Source organism: Monodon monoceros, unplaced genomic scaffold (assembly GCF_005190385.1).
Source record: "Monodon monoceros isolate NGI ecotype Baffin Bay Population unplaced genomic scaffold, NGI_Narwhal_1 Super_Scaffold_5, whole genome shotgun sequence".
NCBI lineage: Eukaryota > Metazoa > Chordata > Mammalia > Artiodactyla > Monodontidae > Monodon > Monodon monoceros.
Window position 1 is genome coordinate 70,047,050 of NW_021703782.1, and position 24,568 is coordinate 70,071,617.

General features: G+C 39.0%; 1 protein-coding gene across 2 annotated transcripts in view; it reads left to right on the top strand.

Moving 5' to 3' along the window:
- Positions 1–24,568, top strand: part of GCNT1 (glucosaminyl (N-acetyl) transferase 1) — a 177,809-nt gene that overhangs the window by 30,678 nt on the left and 122,563 nt on the right. Inside the window, exon 3 of one of the 2 annotated variants that reach the window (XM_029201651.1) lies at positions 24,233–24,369. The exons of the other annotated variant lie outside the window; for it this stretch is intronic. Within the exon in view, the coding sequence (XP_029057484.1) occupies positions 24,342–24,369 (28 nt within the window). The 5' untranslated portion in view covers positions 24,233–24,341. The remainder of the gene's footprint in view (positions 1–24,232; positions 24,370–24,568) is intronic. 2 annotated transcript variants of the gene reach the window in all.

The following is a 24,568-nucleotide window of genomic DNA, read 5'->3' on the forward strand; positions in this document are numbered from 1 at the left end:
ATTTAGTTATTTTTCTGGGGTTTTATCTTTTTCCTTCATCTGTGTTTCTGTGAATGTGTTTTTTGTTCCACAGGCTACAGGATTGTAGTTCTTCTTGCTTCTGCTGTCTGCCATTTGGTGATCTCCTTTTCTTTTTTTTTTTTTGTGGTATACGGGCCTCTCACTGTTGTGGCCTCTCCCGTTGCGGAGCACAGGCTCTGGATGAGCAGGCTCAGCGGCCATGGCTCACGGGCCTCGCCGCTCCGCGGCGTGTGGGATCTTTCCGGACCGGGGCACAAACTCGTGTCCCCTGCATCGGCAGGTGGACTCTCAACCGCTGCGCCACCAGGGAAGCCCTCCTTTTCTTTTTAAAACTGCTTCTGTTACACATCACCATTGCGCCTTCCTTTCCGGCTTCCTTTGCTTCAGGCTTTCACTTGGTCAGCATGCATAGAAAGTAGGGATGCTTTTCTCTCCTATTTCCTGATATCTAAATCCTACCCATTTTTCAAGATTCAAGTTGGTTGTAACTGAGGAAGCTTTCCTGGATTCTTTCTTTTCCTCTGTATGGACTTACAGCTTTCCCCTCTGTAGTGCAGACTGGGGTGTATTTCATGGGTCCTGCCAAGGCTGTGCGCAGAAATGGTAGGTTTTATCTACTCTTTCCGGCCATCAGGTGCTGTGTCCCTGGCTGTGCCTCAGGGGAGAAAGTGATGGCAATTGAATGAATACTATTTCCAGTCATGAATGAAATGCAAGAGTTATTTATTTATTTTTATTTTATTTTTATTTACTTAATTTTGGTGACATTGGGTCTTCGTTGCTGTGCACGGGCTTTCTCTAGTTGCGTCGAGTGGGGGCTACTGTTCTTTGAGGTGTGATGGATTCTCACTGCAGTGGTGTCTCTTGTTGCAGAGCGAGGGCTCTAGGTGTGTGGGCTTCAATAGTTGTGGCCTGCGGTGCACAGGCTTAGTTGCTCCATGGCATGTGGGATCGTCCCGGACCAGGGCTCGAACCTGTGTCCGCTGCATTGGCAGACAGATTCTTAACCACTGCACCACCAGGGAAGTCCCAAGAGTTAATTATTTAAATGACATTTCCTCCCACAGTAGTATAATGAGTAAGTGAAAGAAAATTCTGTAGAACTTTTCATGCCATTAATTCAGGCATGGAGAACCTTTATTTGTTTTAATGTGAGACTAAACAGTTAATGAAAATGTAAAAGGGTATAAATGGAAGAAATTTTAATAACCATTTTGTTTACGAAGACTTGAGAATATTGATTTATGCTAGTTATGTTTAAAAACTGATTAACTATCCTTATAGCTCTTAATTTTATCACTACCTTTAAGACTAGAAAAATGTAGCCTTTATTTTAATAACTATAAATGCACATTTTTTAAAAAAAGCAGGTATTTCCACAAGAGTGGAACTATCAAAAAGCTCTTAGAACTATCAAAGGTCTTAGATTTAAAATCGGTCATAATTTTCATCGGTGCTGGCAGAAGGCATAAGACTCCTGGGCCAAAGACAAAGGACAGTTTACTACCTATAGCAATAACAGAGCAGAGTATTGGCATTTTTCATGTAGGTTCCTGAGCCCCAGTTCCCCCAGAGCAATATGAACAGAGCCATATGGTACCTACACAGGCAGTGGGTTGCGTTACAGGAAAGGAACCCTGAGCTTAGGGAACCTGAATCTTTTATGGTGGGCAGTGAGCCTACCTTCCCTTTGTTCCCAGAGATATTATCTTTATTATCTCAACAGTAAGCACACTTGCCCTTTGGTAGGGACGAAAGCACTCTCTATCTTTCAAGGCTGTTTGCTATACGAATAGCCTTAAAAATAGCCCAGAACAAAAGGGCAGTTAGTGCCTTACTCTGCAAGATGTGCAGAAATTCGAGGGACCCATGGAGAATTGTCTCCCAACAAAGAATTGTAGTTATAAAAGGTAGCAGTCCTCTACCAATGCCCCCCAGAACTTCCTGCTCCCTAGAACCCCATCGTGCAATAGAAATATGATGTGAGCCACGTGTAATTTTCTACTAGCTGCATTTAAAAAAAGCAAAAAGAAACTTATAAAATTAATTTTAATATTGTATGTGACCCAGTATATCCAAAATTTAATCATTTTAATAGTTAAGCAGTATAAAAACGTTTTAATGAGATATTTTAAAAAGCTCTTTTATTTGAATTTTTTTAATTTTCTTTTTTTGCGGTACGCGGGCCTCTCACTGTTGTGGCCTCTCCCGTTGCGGAGCAACAGGCTCTGGACGCGCAGGCTCAGCGGCCATGGCTCACGGGCGCAGCCGTTCCGCGGCATGTGGGAGTTTCGCGGACCGGGGCACGAACCCGTGTCCCCTGCATCGGCAGGCGGACTCTCAACCACTGCGCCACCCGGGAAGCCCTCTTTGAGTTTTATTGAAATGTAGTTGACATACATCACTGTATAAGATACACAGCCTGGGGACTTCCCTGGTGGCGCAGTGGTTAAAAATCCGCCTGCCAGTGCAGGGGTACGGGTTCGAGCCCTGGTCCGGGAAGATCCCACACACCGCAGGGCATCTAAATCCTGTGCGCCACAACTACTGAAGTCTGCGCACCTAGAGCCCGTGCTCTGCAACAAGAGAAGCTACCGCAAGAAGCCCGCGCACTGCAATGAAGAGTAGTCCCTACTCACTGCAACTAGAGAAAGCCCACGCGCAGCAATGATGACCCAACACAGCCAAAAATAAATAAATTAATTAAATAAATTAAAAAAAAAAGATACGCGGCCTGATGATTTTCCTTTACATACATCACAAGGTGATTAATACATAGGTTTAGTGAACATCCATCATCTCATATGGATACAAAATTAAATTAAAAAATATATTTTCCTTGTGATGAGAACTCAGGATTTCCTTCCTTAACAGCGTTCATCTATGATGTGCAGCAGTGTTCATTATATCTATCATGTTGTGCATTGCTGCCCCAGGACTTATTTGTCTTGTAACTGGAAGTTTGTTCCTTTTGACCACCACCATCCAATTCCCCCACCTCCGATAACCATAAATGTGAACTCTTTGTCTCTGATGTTTGTGTTTGTAACCACAAAAATGATGTCTTTTTCTATGAGATTTTTTGCTTCTTTGCTTTTGAACTGACATACCGCACTGTGTTAGTTCTTAAAATACAGCAAAGTGATATTTCTGTATATTTCAAAATGATCACCATGATAAGTCTGGTTACCATCTGTCAGAATACAAAGATAGTACATAACTATTGACTATATTGACATTCCTCTTTGAGGCCATTGATCCTGGACTTCTGTTTGCTGAGAGAATTTTTATTACACATTTAACTTCATTACTAATGATTGGTCTGTTCAGATTGTCTTTCTTTCTGATTCAGTCTCAGCAGGTTGTATGTTTCTAGAAATTTGTCCGTTTCTCCTAGGTTGTCCAATTTGTTGGCATAACTGTTTGCTTTGTAATATATTTTGAAATCAGGAAGTGTGATGCCTAATGAGGTATTAAAATGATGCCTTTGTCTAATACATGTGCTACAATAAAACAGGAATATCTACACAATGCAGCCATCACAGCTAAATGGAGTCCTACCAGAAAAAATATGTTTAATGTAAAGACATTTTACACTCCTTCAAGTTTTAAAATTTAATTTTAATTAATTAAAATAAAATAAATTTTTTTCCTTAGTTAGGCTAGCTACATTTCAGTTGCTCAATAGCCACATGTGACTAGTGGCTTCCATATTGGACAGCATAGCCCTAGAGGTAACCATTTTCAACTTTTCACATATTTCTTTGAGTCTCTATTTCCATATCTTTAAATAACTTGCTTATACTGTTTCTTTATTTTTCAGTTGTAAAGTCTTCCTATTGACTTTCTACTGTTAAAGAAGATTTAATTCTCTTTTATTTCCAAACGCTCTTGCTGTGTGTTCACTTCACAGCCCAGTTTCCCATCCTCCCAATCAGTGATTCTGAAAACTTGTTTTACACTCTTAAAAATTATTGAAGATCACAAAGAGCTTTTGTTTATGCGTGATATGTTTATCAGCACTTAGCCTGTTAGAAATTAAGACTGAGAAAAAATTAAATATTTATGTAAAAAAAAATTATAAGTCCTTTGCATATTATCATAAGTAATATTTTTTAATGAAAACCCTTTCATAAAAATTTGTGAGAAGAGTAATAACATTTTATATTTTTGCAAATCTCTTTAATGTTTGCCTTAATAGAAAACAGCCTAATAGAAACGAGAAAATACTTGCCTCTGAACTCATTCTGAAGACAAATCACGTAGTATGTAGCCTCTGGAAAACTGCACTGTATACTTGTAGTAAGAATATGGGAGTAAAAAGGGTGAATGATATCCTAGTATTATTATGAAAATAGTTTCAAGATTCTCTGTATATTATCATAATTTTTTCAGACCATGACTCAATGTTTATATTACTATGACCACGTATTAGCTGAGCTATAGCAGCGTAAGCTGAGTTAAGCAGCATACCATGGATTTTTTTTTAATTGCACTTTTTTGTTTTCCTTAGAGATAATGCCTTCTTTTCATATATGTATATTTTTTTACTACGTACATTTTACTTATTCAACTCTGAACTCTATGTTAGTTGTCAAAATCTCTTCAAAATACATTCTTTTACAGCAGGTATTTTCTCCCTTTTGTCTTAAATATCTTCTGTAGCCATTCGACTTGGTTCAGTTAAGACTGGTTTTTTCCTAGGACCCCTGCATATCCTAGGATTGCTTTTCCTCAGAATCCTGGGAATTTCTGTTGCCTCTCTTTTATATTGGATCCCTGATTATTAGGTCCCCCGTCTTTTTCTTGATATGCAGTACAGTCGTCCCTCAGTATCAGCGGGTGGGTGTGGGTGTGGTGGGGATTGGTTCCAGAACCCCCGAGGGTACCAAAACCTGCCAGTGCTCCAGTCTCTTATATAAAATGATGTAGTATTTGCAGGTAACCTACACATATACTCCTGTATACTTTCAGTCATCTCTAGACTATTACCTGGTACAATGTAAACGCTATGTAAATAGTTGTAAGTACAATGTAAATAGTTGCTGGAGAATGGCAGATTCAAGTTTTGCTTTTGCATCTTTCTAGAATGTTTTTCCCCAATTTTTTTTTCTTAATGATACAGTGGACAACTCAGTCTACATTTCTTTTTACAGTAGTGCTAGTTTGTTTTTTTTTTTTAAGACCATTATTTATTTACTTATTGGCCGTGCTGTGTATCTTGTGGGATCTTAGTTCCTTGACCAGGGATCAAACCCGTGCCCCCTGCAGTGGAAGTGCAGAGTCCTAACCACTGGTTTGCCAGGGAATTCCCCCAAATATTTTTGATTTGAGGTTAATTGAATTCAAGGATATAGAACCCACAGATACAGGGCCCACGGATATGGAGGGCCAACTGTATAGTATAAACTTGGGGGCCAGATTGTGTAGGTTTGAGTCTTAGCTCTCCCACTTACTAGGTATGTGACTGATACTGTGATTTATAATAAATATGTAAGTCTATCTTGTCTAATGTGTCATTTAAAGCTTGTGTTTCCTTATTAATTTTCTGTCTGGATGATCTGTCCATTGCTGTAATTGGGGTGTTAAAGTCCCCCACAATTATTGTGTTACTGTTGATTTCTCCTTTTATGGCTGTTAGCATTTGCCTTATGTATTGAGGTGCTCCTATGCTGGGTGCATAAATATTTATAATTGTTATATCTTCTTCTTGAATTGATCCCTTGATCATTATGTAGTGCATGGAATATCTTTTTACACCTCCTCACTTTCAGTCTGTATGTATCCTTAGGTCTGAAGTGGGTCTCTTGTAGACAGCATATGTAGGGGTCTTGTTATTGTGTCCGTTCAGCCAGTCTGTGTCTTTTGGTTGGAGCATTTAAGGTAATTATTGATATGTATATACCTATTACCATTTTCTTAATTGTTTTGGGTTTGTTTTTGTAGGTCTTTTCTTCTCTTGTGTTTCCCTCGTAGAGAAGTTTCTTTGGCATTTGTTGGTGGTGCTGAATTCTCTTAGCTTTTGCTTGTCTGTAAAGGTTTTAATTTCTCTGTCGAATCTGAATGAGATCCTTGCTGGGTAGAGTAATCTTTGTTGTAGGTTTTTCCCTTTCATCACTTTAAATATATCCTGCCACTCTCTTCTGGCCTGCAGAGTTTCTACTGAAAAATAAGCTGATAACCTTATGGGGTTTCCCTTGTATGTTATTTGTTGCTTTTCCCTTGATGCTTTTAATACTTTTTCTTTGAGTTTAATTTTTGTTAGTTTGATTAATATGTCTCAGCGTGTTTCTCCTTGGGTTTATCCTGTGTGGGACTCTCTGTGCTTCCTGGACTTGGGTGGCTATTTCCTTTTCCATGTTAAGGAAGTTTTCAACTCTAATCTCTTCAAATATTTTCTCAGACCCTTTCTCTTTCTTTTCTTCTTCTGGGACCCCTATAATTTGAATGTTGGGTGTTTAATGTTGTCCCAGAGGTCTCTGAGATTTTCCTCAGTTCTTTTCATTCTTTTTTCTGTATTCTGCTCCTTGGAAGTTATTTCCACCATTCTGTCTTCCAGTTCACTTATTCATTCTGCCTCAATTATTCTGCTGTTGATTCCTTCTAGTGTATTTTTCATTTCATTTACTGTGTTGTTCATCACTGTTTGTTCTTTAGTTCTTCTAGGTCCTTATTAAACATTTCTTGTATTTTCTCGATCTGTGCCTCCATTTGATTTCCGAGATTTTGGATCATCTTTACTGTCATTACTCCGAATTATTTTTCAGGTAGATTGCCTATGTCCTCTTCATTTATTTTTCTTGTAGGTTTTTACCTTGCTCCTTCGTCTGTAACGTATTTCTCTGCCATCTCATTTTTGTTGATGGGTTGGGCTGTGTTCCTCTCTTGCTGGTTGTTTGGCCTGAGGTGTCCAGCACTGGAGTTTGCAGTCAGTTGGGTGGAGCCATGTCTTGGTGCCGAGATGGGAACCTCTGGGAGGGCCGACACTGATTAATATTCCCTAGGGCTTGAAGTTATATGTTAGTCCAGTGGCTTGGACTTGGCATTCCCACCACAGGGACTCAGGCCTGACCCATGGCCTGGGAACCAAGACCCCACAAGCCGTGCAGCGTGGCAAAAAAGAAAAAAAGATAACCCCCCCCCCGAAAACAGACAACAAATGAAAAAGATCAGAAGAATAACAAAGATTAAAAAACAGAATAAAATTAGAAAAATAAAAAATATTAGAAAAAATAAAAATTAAACAACAACAAAACAAAGCGCAAGAGCAAAAAAAAAGAGAAAGAATTAAAAAAATAAAAACTCACTGGTGGCTCTGCTGTCAGTGTCCTTGCCCCCACGTGAGCCACATCCAACCCCCACCTGCCCAGGAGGGCCTCCAAGACCTCTAGGTAGGTCTCTGGATCCACTGTATCAGCCCCACCTCTGCATGTTTTCCTTTCACCAGCATCTGCTCCTGAAGCTGACCTGGAGTATATGAGCCCGTGTAGGCCAGCTGGGGTGCAGGCTTCCATGGGCACGTCCACAGGGGCCGACATAGCTGGAAGAGGCTTTGGGGATGCGACACAGCTATAGGAGGCTCTGTCAGGGGTGGTGGTCCCCCAAAGGTCCCCTCCTGTCCCTGCCGATCCCCCCACCATGAGTGGGTCCCCCTGAGTGTGGGAACCTCTCCTCCTCCCATCCAACCCCAGGTCACCGGCCCCATCCCGTCTCCACCCATCCTCCCCCCTCTTCCCTCCCTTGTCCCACCTGGCTGTGCCGGGACCCCTCCTGTACCCCTAAGTGTCTGAGGTCCTCCTCCAGTGTCCAGCAGGCGCTCCGACGCACCCCTGTCATACTTATGAGGAGATGTGAACTCCACGTCCTCCTACTCTGCCCTCTTGACTCTGCCCCTCTCCCTAAGAGCTCATTTTTATTCTCTGTTCCTTTTTCATAGTCTCTTGTTCTTGTTTCATGGCTGCACTAGTTTCTCTTATGCCTTTGCCGATAATAGCACTAGGATTTTGTTGTTGCAATTTTCATCTCTTGATCTTAATTTCCCCATGTGACAGAATATTTAATGGATACAGATTCCTCCCATTGCAGTATCCCTGCCCCCTTGCAATTGATTTTGCTTGTCTTCCTATCCAGAAGTAGAACCTTACTTCCTCTGGAATCATGGCTGGCCTGGTGACTTTCTCTGACTAATAGAAGGTGACAGAAGTGATGTTGTGTATATTCTGGAGCTTAGCCCTTATGAGGCTTTGGAGCTGCTGTGTTCTCTTGGTATGCTGCCATGCAGCTGCCAAGTAAGGAATCTTGTCCAGACTAGCAGATGGTGAGAGGCACCCCAGCTAGCATCCAGTACCATGTGCAGATGGGAACAATCTGTATGGAACCCTCCAACCCAGACAGTCCTCCAAATGCATGCAGCTGCCTAGGTGAGCCCAGGTAAAGCCAGAAGGACTGCCCAACCAATTCTAAAAGTAGTGAGAAATAATAAATTGTTGTTCTTTTCAGTCATCAGGAATTGTGGTTGATTATATAGAAATAGTTAACTGATACTCTCCTCTGTTTTTTCTGTTTGTTCTGATCTCTTTTGTGTCATGAGCTTTTCTTGGATATCGGGTAGTTCTTTCTTATCTGAGGCTGAAGCCTGGGGGATATATATGCCTGCCTGCCAGTGTTCTGGAAATGAGGACCTGTGACTTAATTCCCTTGTTTTCAGGTTGGTACTCCTGCCCTCAGCTGTGCCTTGTACCCTCCAGGTCAGATACCCTCTGTTTCACATTTTCCAGAGCTTTTCACTGAGGCCTGGAAGGGTATTTACTGGGTTATGAAGAATAGGGGTCTGGGAGTCTTAACAGCCTTTTAAGTAGATTTCACTCAGTGGAGTTTAACTCCACTTCACACCGCTTCCAGAGGAGTTGTGTTGCCAGTTCTGGAGCCTTCTGAGGAGGAGCAGATGGCTGATGGTGGGAGGTGCGGGGTAGGGGGAGCTGTGCTGTAAGTTGAGTTGCCTCGCAGCTTTCTCCTCTGCCTGCTTCAGGGTCAGCTTTCTGAGATCTCCAAGTCAGTTACCACTCAGTCCCTCTAGCTTTCAAAAGTTTGGTGCCATTTCCTCAGTTCTTTGAGGGGTTTAATCATTTACTATAATTTCATCTTTAAACAGCATGTTCTTTTTGTTAGACTGTCTAAAATAGGATAGCCCTTGCTGCAAGTGTAGAGAACTGGTGACAGAACCCTTCTCTGACATTCAAAAGGGAGAGAGGATAGATGTTCAATTTTTAGCAGAGGAACGTGGGCTTCACTTGAGAGAGACTTTCTTTCTTTCGACAAACATAACCAAGCAATTCTCTGTGCTGCATTCTGTGTCTGGCTGTAGGACATGGGGGTCTGAAGAAGTGAGACATGGGCCCTCTTCTCCCTCCATCACACCATCTGGCTTTAGTTGGTGTAGAAAGCGCCCTTTCCCAAGGGAGCATAGGAAACATGGTCCAGTTTGGTTATAGAAAGTCCCCAGTTGCCTATGTTTCCTTGGCTGGAGCCCAGGGAAACTCTGGGATGGATTCTGGGAGACAACGACCTAAACTGTGGAGTTTGGTGCTGAGGTATGGGGACCCCAAGAGCTGTTCCTGGCCAGTCTGGAGAGGCAGGCATTGTGGAGTCTCAGGAGTTCGCTTTAACATGAGGTCTCAGAGAAGCCAGGGGGTTCACCGCAGCGAGTCACAGACAGCAGCTAGGCAGCAGAGAGCATCCTTCAGTCAGGGCACAGCTGTCAGGAGACAGAGACCGGGCACCCTTGGATGACGTGAGGCCATGGAGGCGCAGGTGGCCGAAAGAACCCCACCCTGGTTGGCAAGGCCTCTGCCTTGGGATCTTACCTGCTTCCCACTCCTTCCATTGGCCTGCTTCAGGGTGGCATTTGGGCACCGTGGCTTGAGTCATGATCCTCTGAGATACTTGCATGGCCTTGGCATCAACCATAATAGTGAGTATTTTCCTTTCGTCTCAGCCTCTGGGCCACAGAACAGTAGTCCTTGTAGAGTCTGAAATTGAGCCCCGGAGGAGTATTCAGTGAAACTAAAGAGCGACTGAACTTAGACCATGCTTCCTGCTGCAGAAGGGCAATAGGTTGTGAACCCTGATTTATCGATCCAGCTATTTGTTTATGCAGGCACACAGATGTGTGCACATACACGGTGTGTACACGTGTGTGTGTGTACTTTTTTTTTTTTTTTTACAATTTTTATTTATTTAATTTATTATTTTTGGCTGCATTGGATCTTTGTTTTTGCACCTGGGCTTTCTCTAGTTGTGGCGAGTGGGGGCTGCTCCTCATTGCGGTGCATGGGCTTCCCACTGCGGTGGCTTCTCTTGTTGTGGCTTGCGGGCTCAGTAGTTGTGGCTTACGGGCTCTAGAGCTCAGGCTCAGTAGTTGTGGCGCACAGGCTTAGTTGCTCCGCGGCGTGTGGGATCTTCCCGGCCCAGGGCTCGAACCCGTGTCCCCTGCATTGGCAGGCGGATTCTTAACCACTGCACCACCAGGGAAGGCCAGTGTGTACTTTTTTAAGAAAGAATATTTCCAGTACTTAAAAAATGATACAATAGGCAATAGGTAGAGAGAATTATTCTTATCTATAGTAGTTTTATTTGGATTTAAACCAGAATTACTTTGGTGGAAATTGTTGAAGAAAAGAATTTACCTTTTTAACTTCTCCTTTCTTTTATTATAGTTGACAGTTATATCTGTCAGCTTTAACCTTAACAAAGGTTAACAAAGCTAACCAGTACAGAGCCCTTCCTATCTCTCTTTTTTTTTTTTTAATTTATTTTTTTTGGCTGCATTCAGTTTTTGTTGCTGTGTGTGGGCTTTCTCTAGTTGCAGTGAGCGGGGGCTACTCTTCATTGCGGTGCGTGGGCTTCTCATTGCGGTGGCTTCTCTTGTTGCAGAGCACGGGCTCTGGGCACAGGGGCTTCAGTAGTTGTGGCTCACGGGTTCTAGAGCTCAGGCTCAGTAGTTGTGGCACGTGGGCTTAGTTGCTGTGCGGCATGTGGGATCTTCCCAGACCAGGGATTGAACCTGTGTCCCTTGCGTTGACAGGCAGACTCTTAACCACTGCACCAACAGGGAAGTCCCTTTTTTACTTTTTAAAATTTAATTTTTAATTGAAGTATAGTTGACGTGGTGTGATATAAGTTACAGGTATACATTATAGTGATTCACAGTTTTTAAAGGTTATGCTGCATTTATAGTTATTTTAAAATATTGACTATATTCCCTGTGTTGTACAATGTATCCTTGTAGCTTACTTTTTACATAATAGTTTGTACCTCTTAATCCCTACCCCTATAATGCCTCTCCCCTCATCCCTCTCCCCACTGGTAACCACTAGTTTGTTGTCTATATCTGTGAGTTTGTTTCTTTTTTGTTATATTCACTAGTTTGTTGTATTTTTTGTTTATTTTTTAAATTAATTTTTATTGGAGTATAGTTGCTTTACAATGTTGTGTTAGTTTCTACTGTATAGCAAAGTGAATCAGCTACACGTATCCCCTCATTTTTGGCTTTCCTTCCCATTTAGGTCACCATAGAGCATCGAGTAGAGTTCCCTGTGCTATACAGTAGGTTCTCGTTAGTTATTTATATTTTATACATAGTATCAGTAGTGTATATATGTCAATTCCAATCTCCCAACTCCTCCCACCCCCTGTTGTATTTTTTAGATTCCACATGTAAGTGATATCATACAGTATGTGTCTTTCTTTGTCTGACTTATTTCACTTAGCGTAATGCCCTCCAAGTCCATCCACGTTGTTGCTGATGGCAGGGTTTCATTCGTTTTTATGGCTGAGTAGTATACCCCCCTCCCCGTCCCCAACATCTTCATCCATTCATGTGTTGATGGACACTATCTCTTTGTCTAGGAGTCTTAGGTGTAATTAGAGGCTGAACGAGGAAATCCTGATTGTTCTTAGAGGTGTGTACGTATGTATGTGAATAGTCATGTAAATATGGTAAATCCTTTTCCTTCCAAATTCTGAATATGTTATGTCATATTAATTTATAATAAAATATATATTATTCCCCCTCCCTCCCTCTTCCTGCTTTGCCTTTCTATTATTAAAAAAGAAATTAAGGAGAAGATAGCCTGAGCCACATGTAGCTCATTTCTTTAAACATTTTGTTTCATTTTCTTCTTTATATGGTGATCGTTTTCTAAATTAAACTAGTAAGTGTGTGATTGAGATGAATATCATCATTTTGGACTTGGTTCATTTTAAAATACGGAGGCAAAAAGAAACGAAATCAAGTTAGTTGTAGTGAGGTGGATGGATCTAGAGTCTGTCATACAGAGTGAAGTAAGTCAGAATGAGAAAAACAAATACCATATGCTAATGCATATATATGGAATCGAAAAAAAAATGGTTCTGATGAACCTAGGGGCAGGGCAGGAATAAAGACGCAGACGTAGAGAATGGACTTGAAGACACGGGGTCGGGTGGGGGGAGGCTAAGCTGGGACGAAGTGAGAGAGTGGCATGGACATATATAGACTCCCAAATGTAAAATAGATAGCTAGTGGGAAGCAGCTGCATCGCATGGGGAGATCAGCCCGGTGCTTTGTGACCACCTAGAGGGGTGGGATAGGGAGGGTGGGAGGGAGGCGCAAGAGGGAGGGGATATGGGGATATATGTACATGTATAGCTGATTTACTTTGTTATACAGCAGAAAGTAACACAACATTGTAAAGCAATTACACTCCAATAAAGATGTAAAAATAAATAAATAAAATACAGAGGCACGTGCTAGTCATATCTAGTAGATTTTAAATTTGAAATGCCGCTATAGCACTTATTTTTTTACGTTGTAAGGTCTCCTGATGTTTCTTACTTATTCCAAGCTGAAATCTAGATCTGATGATCAATGGTGTTTGGACTTCTCTTACGTGCATCTCCTCATCTATTTATCACTGTGCAAACAAGCCTGCATTAGTTGTAGTCTTTACCTCTACTGTATGCTTTTGATCAGATCCTTACCATTGAGCTGTTGAATACAAAGAGCACTTGGTGGAAGAATAAAATGAGAAAGAGGCCTTTTGCTTGGAACAGCAATGTAATTCTAAACACCCCTTATGGCCAGTTATGTGATGCTGGTCAAAGTGCACAACCCCTGTGTTTCAACACCCATCTCTGCCATTGCTCTGTGCTCCTAATATAGTGTTATTGAATCTCGTGGAAAACAGTGTTTAAGTTATTAATACTGATGCTCTTCCAAGCTAAGCCACGGATTACACTATGATTGATTTTGTCATGTCATGATTCTGATTTCTTTTGAGTCAATAATAATTATTTCCTCAACCCCCTTCATTTGCTTTTCTTCAGTGTAGTTATTACAGATTCACCCCAAACTCTGCCAGGTGCTTACACTGGCTTTCAATATGCTGATTCCCATCAGTTATTCCATCCATTTCGTCTTCTTGAAGACATCTCTTCCAGGGCCTTCTGACCCACTTCCATCTTCTATATTTGTCTGTGGCCTATTACACACACACCCTAGGGTGTTCCTTTACTGTCCTGCTGGTATTTCCTTTCCTTCCTTCTGGTATTGTGATACAGTTTCTGATTCTAATGTTTTCCTCTTTCTTGGTTTATACTTTAGTTTTGATGGAGCTCATCCTCCAGTAGCTTCCTGAAAAAGGATGCATAATGGTAAATATTTTGAAGCCTTGCCTTTCTTAATATGTAAAATGTTTTTATTTTATCCTTAATTTACTTAGTAGTTCATCTGGTTCTAAGAATTCTCATCTGGAATTCAGTTTCTTTTAGTACTTTGGAGGCGTTGCTCCATTATCATCTGGCTTCTTGGTTAGTTTTTATGAAGTATGAAGACATTTTGCTTCTGAATATTTTTCATGTGGATTATTACACCATCCCCCCCCCCCCCCCGAAACCTACATGATAACTCTTCTTACCTTTTCACCAGTGTTCTGACATTTCATGATTAGTACGTATGTCTTGGTGTGGGTCTGTTTTCACCCATCATGTTGGTATTCCAAGGGACTTTTCAATCCGGAAACCATCCCTTTGTTTTGAAATACAGTCTTGAATTATTTAATTGATTTAATTATTTACTTCCATTTTTTCTGTTTTCTCTTTTTGGAGGTACAATTCGGATGGTGGATCTCCTGGTCTGGTTCTCTAAAGTACTATATTTTTTTCTCTAATTTTCCATCAGTTAGTTTGCCTATTTGCTTAACCTCTCGAGAGTTTTTCTCAACTTTATTTTCCAATGCTTCTATTGAGTTTTTCAGTTTTTGCTGTCATGTTATTAAGTTTTAAGAGCTTTTTATTTGCCAGGTGTTCTGTTTATGTGGTTTCTTGTTTGTTCTAATCATTGTTGTGAGGCAAACCACCCCAAACATAGTAACATAAAACATTGCTGTTTTATTTTTTGCTCACACATTCTGTGCGTCAGGAATTCAGTCAAGACTTGACTGACTAGGGGCTGGAGTCATCTGTGGCTTCTTCACTCACATGGCTGGCACCTGGGCTGGGATGAATTGAAGACTGGGTTCAGCTGGGACTGTTGACTTGGGTACCAATGTGTGGCTTCTCTGTGTGGCTTCTTGCAACATGAGAAGTGAACTTTCCCTCTGACGGGGAGCTTCTGGAGAGCACATTTTCCAAGACAGCCAGGTAGAAGCTACGTGGTTTTATATGACCTAATCTTGGTGGTCACGTAGTATCACTTCTGCCAAACTCCACACTGGTCAGTGTAAACATAAGGTTGTCCAAATTCAGGGGGAAGGGAGTTTTGACCACTTCTTGATTGAAGGGTGGGAAGATCACATTTCAGAAGAGCATATGGTATGGTAGTATTTTTTTGCCTGTTTTTAGATAATACAGTCTGTCTTGCATATTGATTAATTGTATACAATACCTTTTCTTATCTCTTTGAGGATATTATTAGTAGTTTTCTTTTCCCTGTGCATAGTCTGTCTCCTTGAACATTTGGGGGGCATTCCCAATGTAAGCAGCATGATTAAGTCTTTTTCACTTGTCCTGGTTGGATTCCCTAGACAATAAACTCCTGCATTGGCTTGGCTCCCAAAGTGTTGGGAGCTGACAGCTGGAAATAGGGAAGGAGTTGAGATCTCGATATTTATTGTCCTTGGGTTCACTTAGTCTGACTGTCTCCTCTTTTAGGAAAGGCATCAGTGTTCCAGTGAAGGACCTTTTCCAGGGCACTCACGATGACAGTTGCCAAGTCCTGTAGTAGTAGGTCCTGGGTGAGGAAGCCTTGGTATGTATCTGGGACTTTTATTTTTCTTGCTATCTCAGAATTCATGAGCTTTGGTTATTTAGAATGGTTCTTATTGTTCAGTCATTGGCCTCATTGACTCTTCCCACTCCACATCCTTCAAGAAATCTATGTGATTTGTGAAATCTGAAGGTGAAGGAACACTGGGCCCAGCGGTATGAACCTCTGCCATATTTTTGTTATTCATTTTTAAACTTTATTATTTTTTTATTTTATACATTTATTTATTTATTTTTGGCTGCATTGGGTCTTCATTGCTGGGCACGGGCTTTCTCTAGTTGCGGCGAGTGGGGGCTACTCTTTGTTGTGGGGTGCTGGCTTCTCATTGCCGTGGCTTCTCTTGTTGTGGAGCACAAGCTCTAGGTGCGTGGGCTTCAGTAATTGTGACACACAGGCTCAGTAGTTGTGGTGCATGGGCTTAGTTGCTCTGCCGTATGTGGGATCTTTCCGGACCAGGGCTCGAACCCTTATCCTCTGAATTGGCAGGAGGATTTTTAACCACTGCACCACCAGGGAAGTCCCCTGTTATTTGTTCTTTAATATTTTCAATATTCTTTGTGTGTGCTTAAACTAAGTAATGTTTGATGACTGAAGTTCCATTGAAATAATATAGTATGTGGACATTTATGCCTCCCTTTAAACTTTTCCACATAGAAATCCCTTTCTTAATGAAATCTTATTTTCCCTTCACCTTCTCCTAACTCTTGGCCAAGTTTTGTTTAAGGGAATGTTCTATATCTTGAAGTTAGGCTAGTTAAATACTTTGAGTGATACATCATTGGAAGAAATGTATCTTCTCTATTCTCCATGGTGATAAATACACAAAAACAAAAGCATTATTAATAAAATAGACTTGTTTTCTCACACGCTTACCTACTTTACAGACACTTATCCATCGTGTTAAAACCTGAGACTAGTGATTTTACATTTTAAAAAGCATTTTTCAAAGCATGATGGATGTTTAGGATGTGGATGAGAATGGTAAAGACAAGGCTTTTTTGAGGTGAGATCTAAGTTTCTGGCCAGTTTCTTGAGGTGAGATCCACGTTTTTGGTCAGGAACTTGTATTTTCGGTATGAATTTTGGGGTGACTGTGAACTCACATTCTTTAAAAAAATCTGTTTAGGGTAGTTCTTCTACTTCTTGTTTAAAAAACTCCACATGGGCTTCCCTGGTGGTGCAGTGGTTAAGAATCCTGCCAAAGCAGGGCACACGGGCTCGAGCCCTGGTTCGGGAAAATCCCACATGCTACGGAGCAACTAAGCCTGTGCTCCACAACTACTGAGCCCGAAGGCCACAACTACTGAAGCCCACGTGCCTAGAGCCCATGCTCTGCAACGAGAGAAGCCACTGCAATGAGAAGCCCGTGCACCACAACGAAGAATAGCCCCCACTCGCCGCAACTAGAGAAAAGCCCGTGTGCAGCAACAAAGACCCAATGCGGCCAAAAATAAAAATAAATAAAAGAAACAAAAAAAAACTCCACAGGTGCTAGTCTTTTGTTTTTTGGTTGAGTTGTAAGAGTTCTTTATGTATTCTGGATATTTATCAAATAAATGATTTGAAAACATTTTCTTTTATCCTGTGGGCTGTGTTTTCTTTCTTTTTTTTTTTTTTTTTTTTTTACTGTACACGGGCCTCTCTCTGTTGTGGCCTCTCCCATTGCGGAGCGCAGGCTCAGCGGCCATGGCTCACGGGCCTAGCCGCTCTGCGGCATGTGGGATCTTCCTGGACCAGGGCGTGAACCCGTGTCCCCTGCATCGGCAGGTGGACTCTCAACCACTGCGCCACCAGGGAAGCCCTGTTTTCACTTTTTTGATGGTGTTCTTTGAACCACAAAAGTTTAAAATTTTGATGATTTAGTCAATCAATTTTTTTTTCTTTTATTGCTTGGGCTTTTGGTGTCATATATAAGAATCCATTGCCAAATTCCAGGTCATGCAGATTTACCCCTGTCTTCTTTTTAGTTTTATAGTTTTAGCTCTTGTATTTAGATATTTTATCCATTTTGGGGGCATATGCTATTTTGTATATGCTGTGAGATAGGGATACAACCTCATTCTTTTGGATGCGGATATCCAGTTGTACCAACACCATTTACTTAAAACACTGTTCTTTCCTCATTGAATTTTCTTGGTACCCATATCAAAAATCAGTTGACTGTAAATGTAAGAGTTTATTTCTTGGATTCTATTCCATTGTTCTGTATGTCTTCTTGTACCAGTACCATACCATTTCTCCTACCATAGCATTTATAGTAAATTTTGGAATTGGGAAATGTGAGTCTTCCAACTATGGTCTTTTTCAAGACTGTTTTGTCTATCCTGGGTCCCCTGACTCTCCACATGAATTTTAGGATCAGCTTGTCAATTTTTGCTAAAAAAAAGACAACTGAAGTTTGATAGGAAAATTATTGGTTAATTATTGGGTGTATTGCCATCTTTACAATATCGAGTCTTAAGTTATGAATGTAGAATGTCTTTCCATTGTCTTAAATTTTTTCAACGAAATGTTTTCAACAGTCAAGTCTTATACTTCTTCTGTTGAATTGTTTCTTTCAGCTATTTTATTCTTTTGGATGCTATTATAAATTGAATTACTTTTTATTTTTGGATTCTTTATTGCTAATATATGGAAATACAACTGCATTTTTGTATAATGATCTTGAATCTTCCAAACTTGTTAAATTCATTCTAATTTTTGTGTGTGTTTTTCTTAGGGTTTTCTATAAACAAGATTATGTCACTTACAAATAGAGATAGTGTTAATTCTTTCATTTTAAACTTGATGGCTTTTATTTCTTTTTCTTCCCTAATTGCTTTTCCTAGATCCTCCAGTAAAATGTAATAAAAGTAACAAGAGTGGACATCCTTTTCTTGTTCCTGATCTTAGGGGCGGAGACTCTAGTTGTTTACCATTAAGATGTGCTGTTAGCTGTCCATTTTTCATAGATGGCTTATCAGGTTGAGGGAATTCCTTTTTATTCCTAGTTTATTTTACTGTTTCTATCATGAAGTGGTGTTGATTCTGTCAAATGCTTTTTTCTGTGTCTATTCTGATTATGGAGTAATTGTCATTTATTCTATTAATAGGGTGTGTTACATTGACGTTTCCGTGTTAAACCAATTTTACATTCCTGGATTAAAACCCACGTGGTCCTGGCATCTAATCCTTTGTATGTTGCTGGATTTGGTTTGCTGGTATTGTGTTGAGTATTTTTGTGTCTATAAGTGATACTGATCTATAGTTTTCTTGTGATGTCATCTGCTTTCGTTATCAGGGTAATCGATTACTGGCATCATAGAGTGAGTTGGGAAATGTTCACTCCTATTCCATTTTTTTAATAAAAGTTTTGGAAGGATTTTTATTTAATTCTTCTTTAAACGTTGTAAAATTCACCAGTGAAGTCACCTGGGCCTGGGCTTTTTTTTGTGGGAGGGTTTTTGGTAATTGTCATTACAGCTCTGTTCAGATTTTCTATTTCCTCTTGAATCACGTTCTGTAGTTTGTGTTTCTCTGTCTAAGAATTTGTCCATTTATCCAGATTATCTAATGTTATTGGATGATGACTTTTCATAGTATTCCCTTATAATCCTTTCTATTTATGTAAGGTTGGTATGTAAGGTTGATATTTTAAAAATATAGGTGTTTATAGATATACATTCCTCTTGAACACTGCTTTTGCTGCATCCTATAAGTTTTTTTGTTTTTGTTTTCATGTCATTTATATCAGTAGTTTCTGATTTGCCTAGTGATTTCTTCTTTGACCCATTGGTTATTTAGGAGTGTATAGTTTAATTTTCACATATTTGTGAATTTCTCAAATTTTCTTCTGTTGTTGACTTCTAATTTCATTCTTTTGTAGTGAAGGACATATGTTCCATCATTTCAGTCTTTTTAAATTTAATAAGGTTTGTTTGATAGTCTAGCATATGGCCCATCTTGGAGAATGTTCCATGTGTCCTTGAGGAGGATGTGTGTTTTGCTGTTCGGTGAAGGTGTTCTATAGATGTCTGTTAGGTCTAGTTGGTCTATAGTGTTGGTCAAGTCTTCTGTTTCCTTGTTGACCTCCTTTTTATTCATTTTATAATTATAAAATGTTCTTCTTTGTCTAATAGTTTTTGTCTTTAAGTCTGTTTCATCAGATTAGTATGATTACTCTAGCTCTTTTTTTTGTATTTATTTGTGTAGTATATCTGTTTACATTCTTTTACTTAAACCTAGTTGTGTCTCTCAATCTAAACCATGTCTCTTGTAGACATATAGTTGGATCATTTTTAGAAAAAATCTATTTTGCCAATCTCTGCCTTTTGATTGGAGGTCTTAGTCCATTTATATTTATTATAATTACAGATAAGGTAGGATTTACATTTGCTATTTTGTTATTTGTGTGTCTTATGTCTTTTTTGTTCCTCTCTTTCTCAATTGCTGTATTCTTATGTGTTAGATATTTTCCTGTGTACTATTTTAATTCCCTTGATGTTTCCTTTACTGTATGTTTTTGAGCTTTTTTTAAAGTGATTACCCTTGGAATTACAGAAAAATGAACCTTCTTAACTTAAAATATTCTACTTTAGATTAATACCAACTTAATTTCAATAGCATTCAAAAACTTCGCTCCAATATAGCTCTGTTCCCCTTCCCTCCTTTATACTATTATTAATATATAAATCACATCTTTATACATTATAATCCTATCAATACAGTGTTATAATTACTACTTTATGTAGTTATCTTTTAAATCGGATGGGAAAACTGTTCATAGAAAATTACATTTCCTGTGTATATATTTTTATAGATGCTTTTTATTTCTTCATGTGGATTTGAGTTACTGTCTAGTATCCTTTCTTTTCATTCTGAAGGACTCTATTTAGTATTTCTTTTGGGCAGGTCTGCTAGTGATGAATTCTCTTAGTTTTCATTTATCCAGAAATGTCTTAATTTCTCATTGTTTTTGAACAACTATTTTGCTGATTATAGAATTCTTGGTTGAATCTTTTTTATTTCTGTCCATTGAATATGTTATTCATTACCTTCTGGTCTCCATTGTTTCTGATTTGAAGCTTTTAATTTTGAGGACCCCTTGTATAATCACTTTTCTCTTGTTATTTTCAAGTTGTCTTTCAACAGTTTAAGAAGCATCTAGATGTGAATTTATTTGAGTTTATCATCTTTGGAAGTCACAGAGCTTCCTGAATGTACAGATTAATTTTTTTTTTCAATTTTAATAGATTATTTTTTAGAGCAGTTTTGAGTTTACAGGAAAATTACACGGAGAGTACAGAGTTCTCATAAACCTGCTCACATTGTTTTCCCTATTATTAGTGTCTTGCACAAGTGTGGTACATTTGTTACAAGTGATGAAACAGTATTGATACATTATTAATTATAATTAAGAGGGGTCAGTCTTTGTGTTGTAAAATTCTTTGGGTTTGGACAAATGCATAGTATCCTTTAACCACTGTTAACAGTATCCTATAGAATAGTTTCATCACCCTAAAAATGCCCTGTTCTGTACCTATTCATCTGTTCCTTCTTTCCTTCAAATCCCTAGTAAATCCTGAACTTTTATTGTCCTTATAGTTTTGCCTTTTCCAGACTATTATATCTTTGGACTCATACAGTGTGTAACCTTTTCACATTGGCTTCTGTCACTTTGCAGTATGCGTTTAAGCTTCCTCCATGTCTTTTAATAGATTGGTAGCTGATTTTTTGAAAAATCACCGAATAATATTCCATTTTATAGATGTACCACAAATTGTTTATTCATTCACCTATTGAAGGACATCTTGATTGCTTCCAGTTTTTGGCAGTTATGAATAAAGCTGCTGTAAACATTCATATGCTTGTTTTTGTGTGTACATACATGTTCAGTTTGGGCAAATAGCTAAGAGTGTGATTACTGGGTTGAATAATTAGCCTATATTTAGCTTTGTAAGAAACTGCCAAAGTGTCTGCCAAAGTGATTGTCCCATTTTGCATACTTGGAGCTCATTGAGTCTCTTGGATATTCAGATTAATTTTTTAAAGTCAAATTTGGGAAGTTTCAGCCATTATTCAAATTTTTTCTAGAGATATCACCTTCGTGACTTCAGAACATACTATAAAGCTATAGCATTCAAAACAGTGTGGTACAGGCACAAAAACAGACACATAGATCAATGGAACAGAATAGAGAGCCTGGAAATAAACCTACACACTTATGGTTAATTAGTCTGTGACAAAGGAGGCAAGAATTTACAGTGGAGAAGAGACAGTCTCTTCAGTAATTGTTGTTGGGAAAACTGGATAGCTATATATAGAAGAACAAGATTAGAAGAACATTTCTTCACACCATATACAAAAACAAACTCAAAACAGATTAAAGACCTAAATATAAGACCTGAAACCATAAAACTCCTAGAAGAGAACATGGGTAGAATGCTCTTTGACATAAATTATAGCAACAGTTTTTGGGAACTGTCTCCTAAGGCAAAAGAAATAAAAGCAAAAATAAACAATGGGACCTAATTTTAAACTTAAAAGCTCTTTGCACAGCAAAGGAAACCACTGGACAAGACAAAAAGACAACCTACTGAATGGGAGAAAATATTTGCAGATGATATGACTAATAAGGGATTATTATCTAAAATATGTAAACAGTTCATACAACTCAATATAAAAACAAACAACCCAATCAAAAAATGGGCACAAGACATGATTAGACATTTTTCCAAAGTAGATATACAGATGGCCAACAGCCATATGAAAATAATGCTCGTCTCTAATCATCAGGGAAATGCAAATCAAAACCACAATGAGATATCACCTCACACCTGTCAGATGGCTGTCATCAAAAGTCTACAAATAACAAATGTTGATGAGGATGTGGAGAAAAGGGAACCCTAGTACACTATTGGTGGGAATGTAAATTGGTGCAGCCACTATGGAAAACAGTATGGAGGTTCCTCAAAAAACTTAAAATAGAACTACCATATGATTCAGCAGTTCTACTGCTGGATATAAGAAGAAAATGAAAACGCTAATTGGAAAAGATACATGTACCCCAGTGTTCATAGTAATGTTACTTACAATAGCCAAGATATGGACACAAACTAAATTGCCCGTCGCTGGAATATTACTCAGCCGTAAAAAATGAAATTCTGCCATTTGCAACAGTGTGGATGGACCTAGAGAGTATTATGCTTAATGAAATAAGTCATACAGAGAAAGACAATACTCTGTTATTAGTTATATGTGGAATCTAAAAAATAAAACAAATGAATATATATTAACAAGCCTCACAGATACAGAGAACAAACTAGTGATTACCAGTTGGGAGAGGGCAGGGGAGGAGGAGCAAAATAGGTGTATGGGATTAAGAGACACAAACTATTATATATAAAATAAGCAACAAAGATATATTGTACAGCACAGGGAAATAAAGCCATTATTTGGCAATTACTTGAAATGGAGTATAATATATAAAGTATTGAATCACTATGTTGTACACCTGAAACTAATATTGTAAGTCAACTGTACTTCAGTAAACAAAATAAAGTCAAATTTGGGAAGTTTTCAGCCATTATTCAATTTTTTTCTTCACCCCCTCCCCCATGCTCGTGACTGCAGCCCCCTCTTTCACCCTTCTCTCCCACCCTTTCCTCCACTTTCTTTCTGACACTCCTGTTATGCATTTGTTGATGTGCTTAATGGTTTCTCACAGGTCTCTGAGCCTCTGTCATCTTTCTTAATTCTCTTTTCCTTTTGTACCTCAGACTGGATACTCTCTCTTGACCTTTCTTCAGTTCCATTGATTCCTTCTACTGTCAGTGCATACCTGCTGTTGAGCCCCTCTAGTCAGTTTTTCAATTCAGTTATTGTACTTTCAATACAATCAGTTCTGTTGGTTCTTTTTTATAATTTCTATTTCTTTATTGAAATTCTCAATTTGGTTAAATATCTTTCTCATGGTTTGATTTAGTTCTTTGAACATACTTATAATAACTGACTGAAAGTCTTTGTGTAGTTAAGTCCAGTGCTTGGGTTTCCTCCGGGACAGTTTTTATTGAACCCCTTTTTCTGTGTATGGGCCAGACTTGTGTTTCTCTACGTGCCCTGTAATTATTTGTTGTTGTTGAAAGTGGGCATTTTATAATGCATCAACTTTAGAAATCAGACCTCTGCCCCTGCCCAGCCCAGGGTTTATTGTTGTTATGGACCTTCTCGGGTTAATTTTGTAAATCCGTGTTCTTTATTGCATGAGGCAACTTAAGTCTCTGTTCAGTTAGCTTAGAAGCTGACTAATAATGATTAGTCAGAGATTTTCTTAAATGCCTTAAGCAGAGACTGCTTAAGGGTATAACTTTGTTTAGGGATCTGATGTGTTAATAGTTCAGATGTATAAGTATTTTAGCAGAATCTTCCAATGTTTGCTTTCCAGTAGAGGTTTGGAGTGGGGTGGTAGACAACATGGTTGGAGGAAGATGAGATAAGCAGCTAATTCAACTGCAGGATTGTCTTTAACGGGCCAGTGAGCACTGGGAATCCTCACAGCCGCATAGGATATGTTGGATTTTCCAATCATATAGGACCATTAAACTGTTCCTTGGCACACATGTTGGGAAATGCTCCTAGAGTTTTCTCTGAAAAAGTTCAACCTAAATTGTGGGATGTCTTCAAACCTTTAGCAGTCCACAAACATAGCCTAAAAAAAAAAAAGACTGGAGAGAAGGTTTTAAAAGAGAAATCAACGAGCCATCATTTTGAAGAAAAAAATGGATATTACCAGCCATCATTTTGAAGAAAAAAGTGAATATGTCGAATTAGTTTACCAGTATGCTTTCTGAGTGTGTGTGTATACTTACGTGGGCATATATATCCCTTCACAAATTTTTCTTTTTGTTTCACGTGTTTTTTTTAAAAAAGACTCATGAGACATAACAGCATTGCTGGATGCCTGGTACATTTAAGAAACCTGACTGCATAAGAAGCACTCTACATGGGCAGAGGATGTTACCTGGAATCAGAGCACTAAATGATCCTGACTTTTCTTGATTTAAATGGTAAAAAGTCTAACTACTTTTTGTAACATTACTCTGTACAAATGATGGTCAGTTATTTATTTTTATTTGTATTATTAATATTCACAATTTGTTTCCTAATTAAATATTTAAAAGTTCTAGTGCTAATTCTGGTGTTAAAAACTTTTCAGATCTCTATAAATCTGGTTTTGAGACAATTGATAGTTTTGACTTTCTTTGT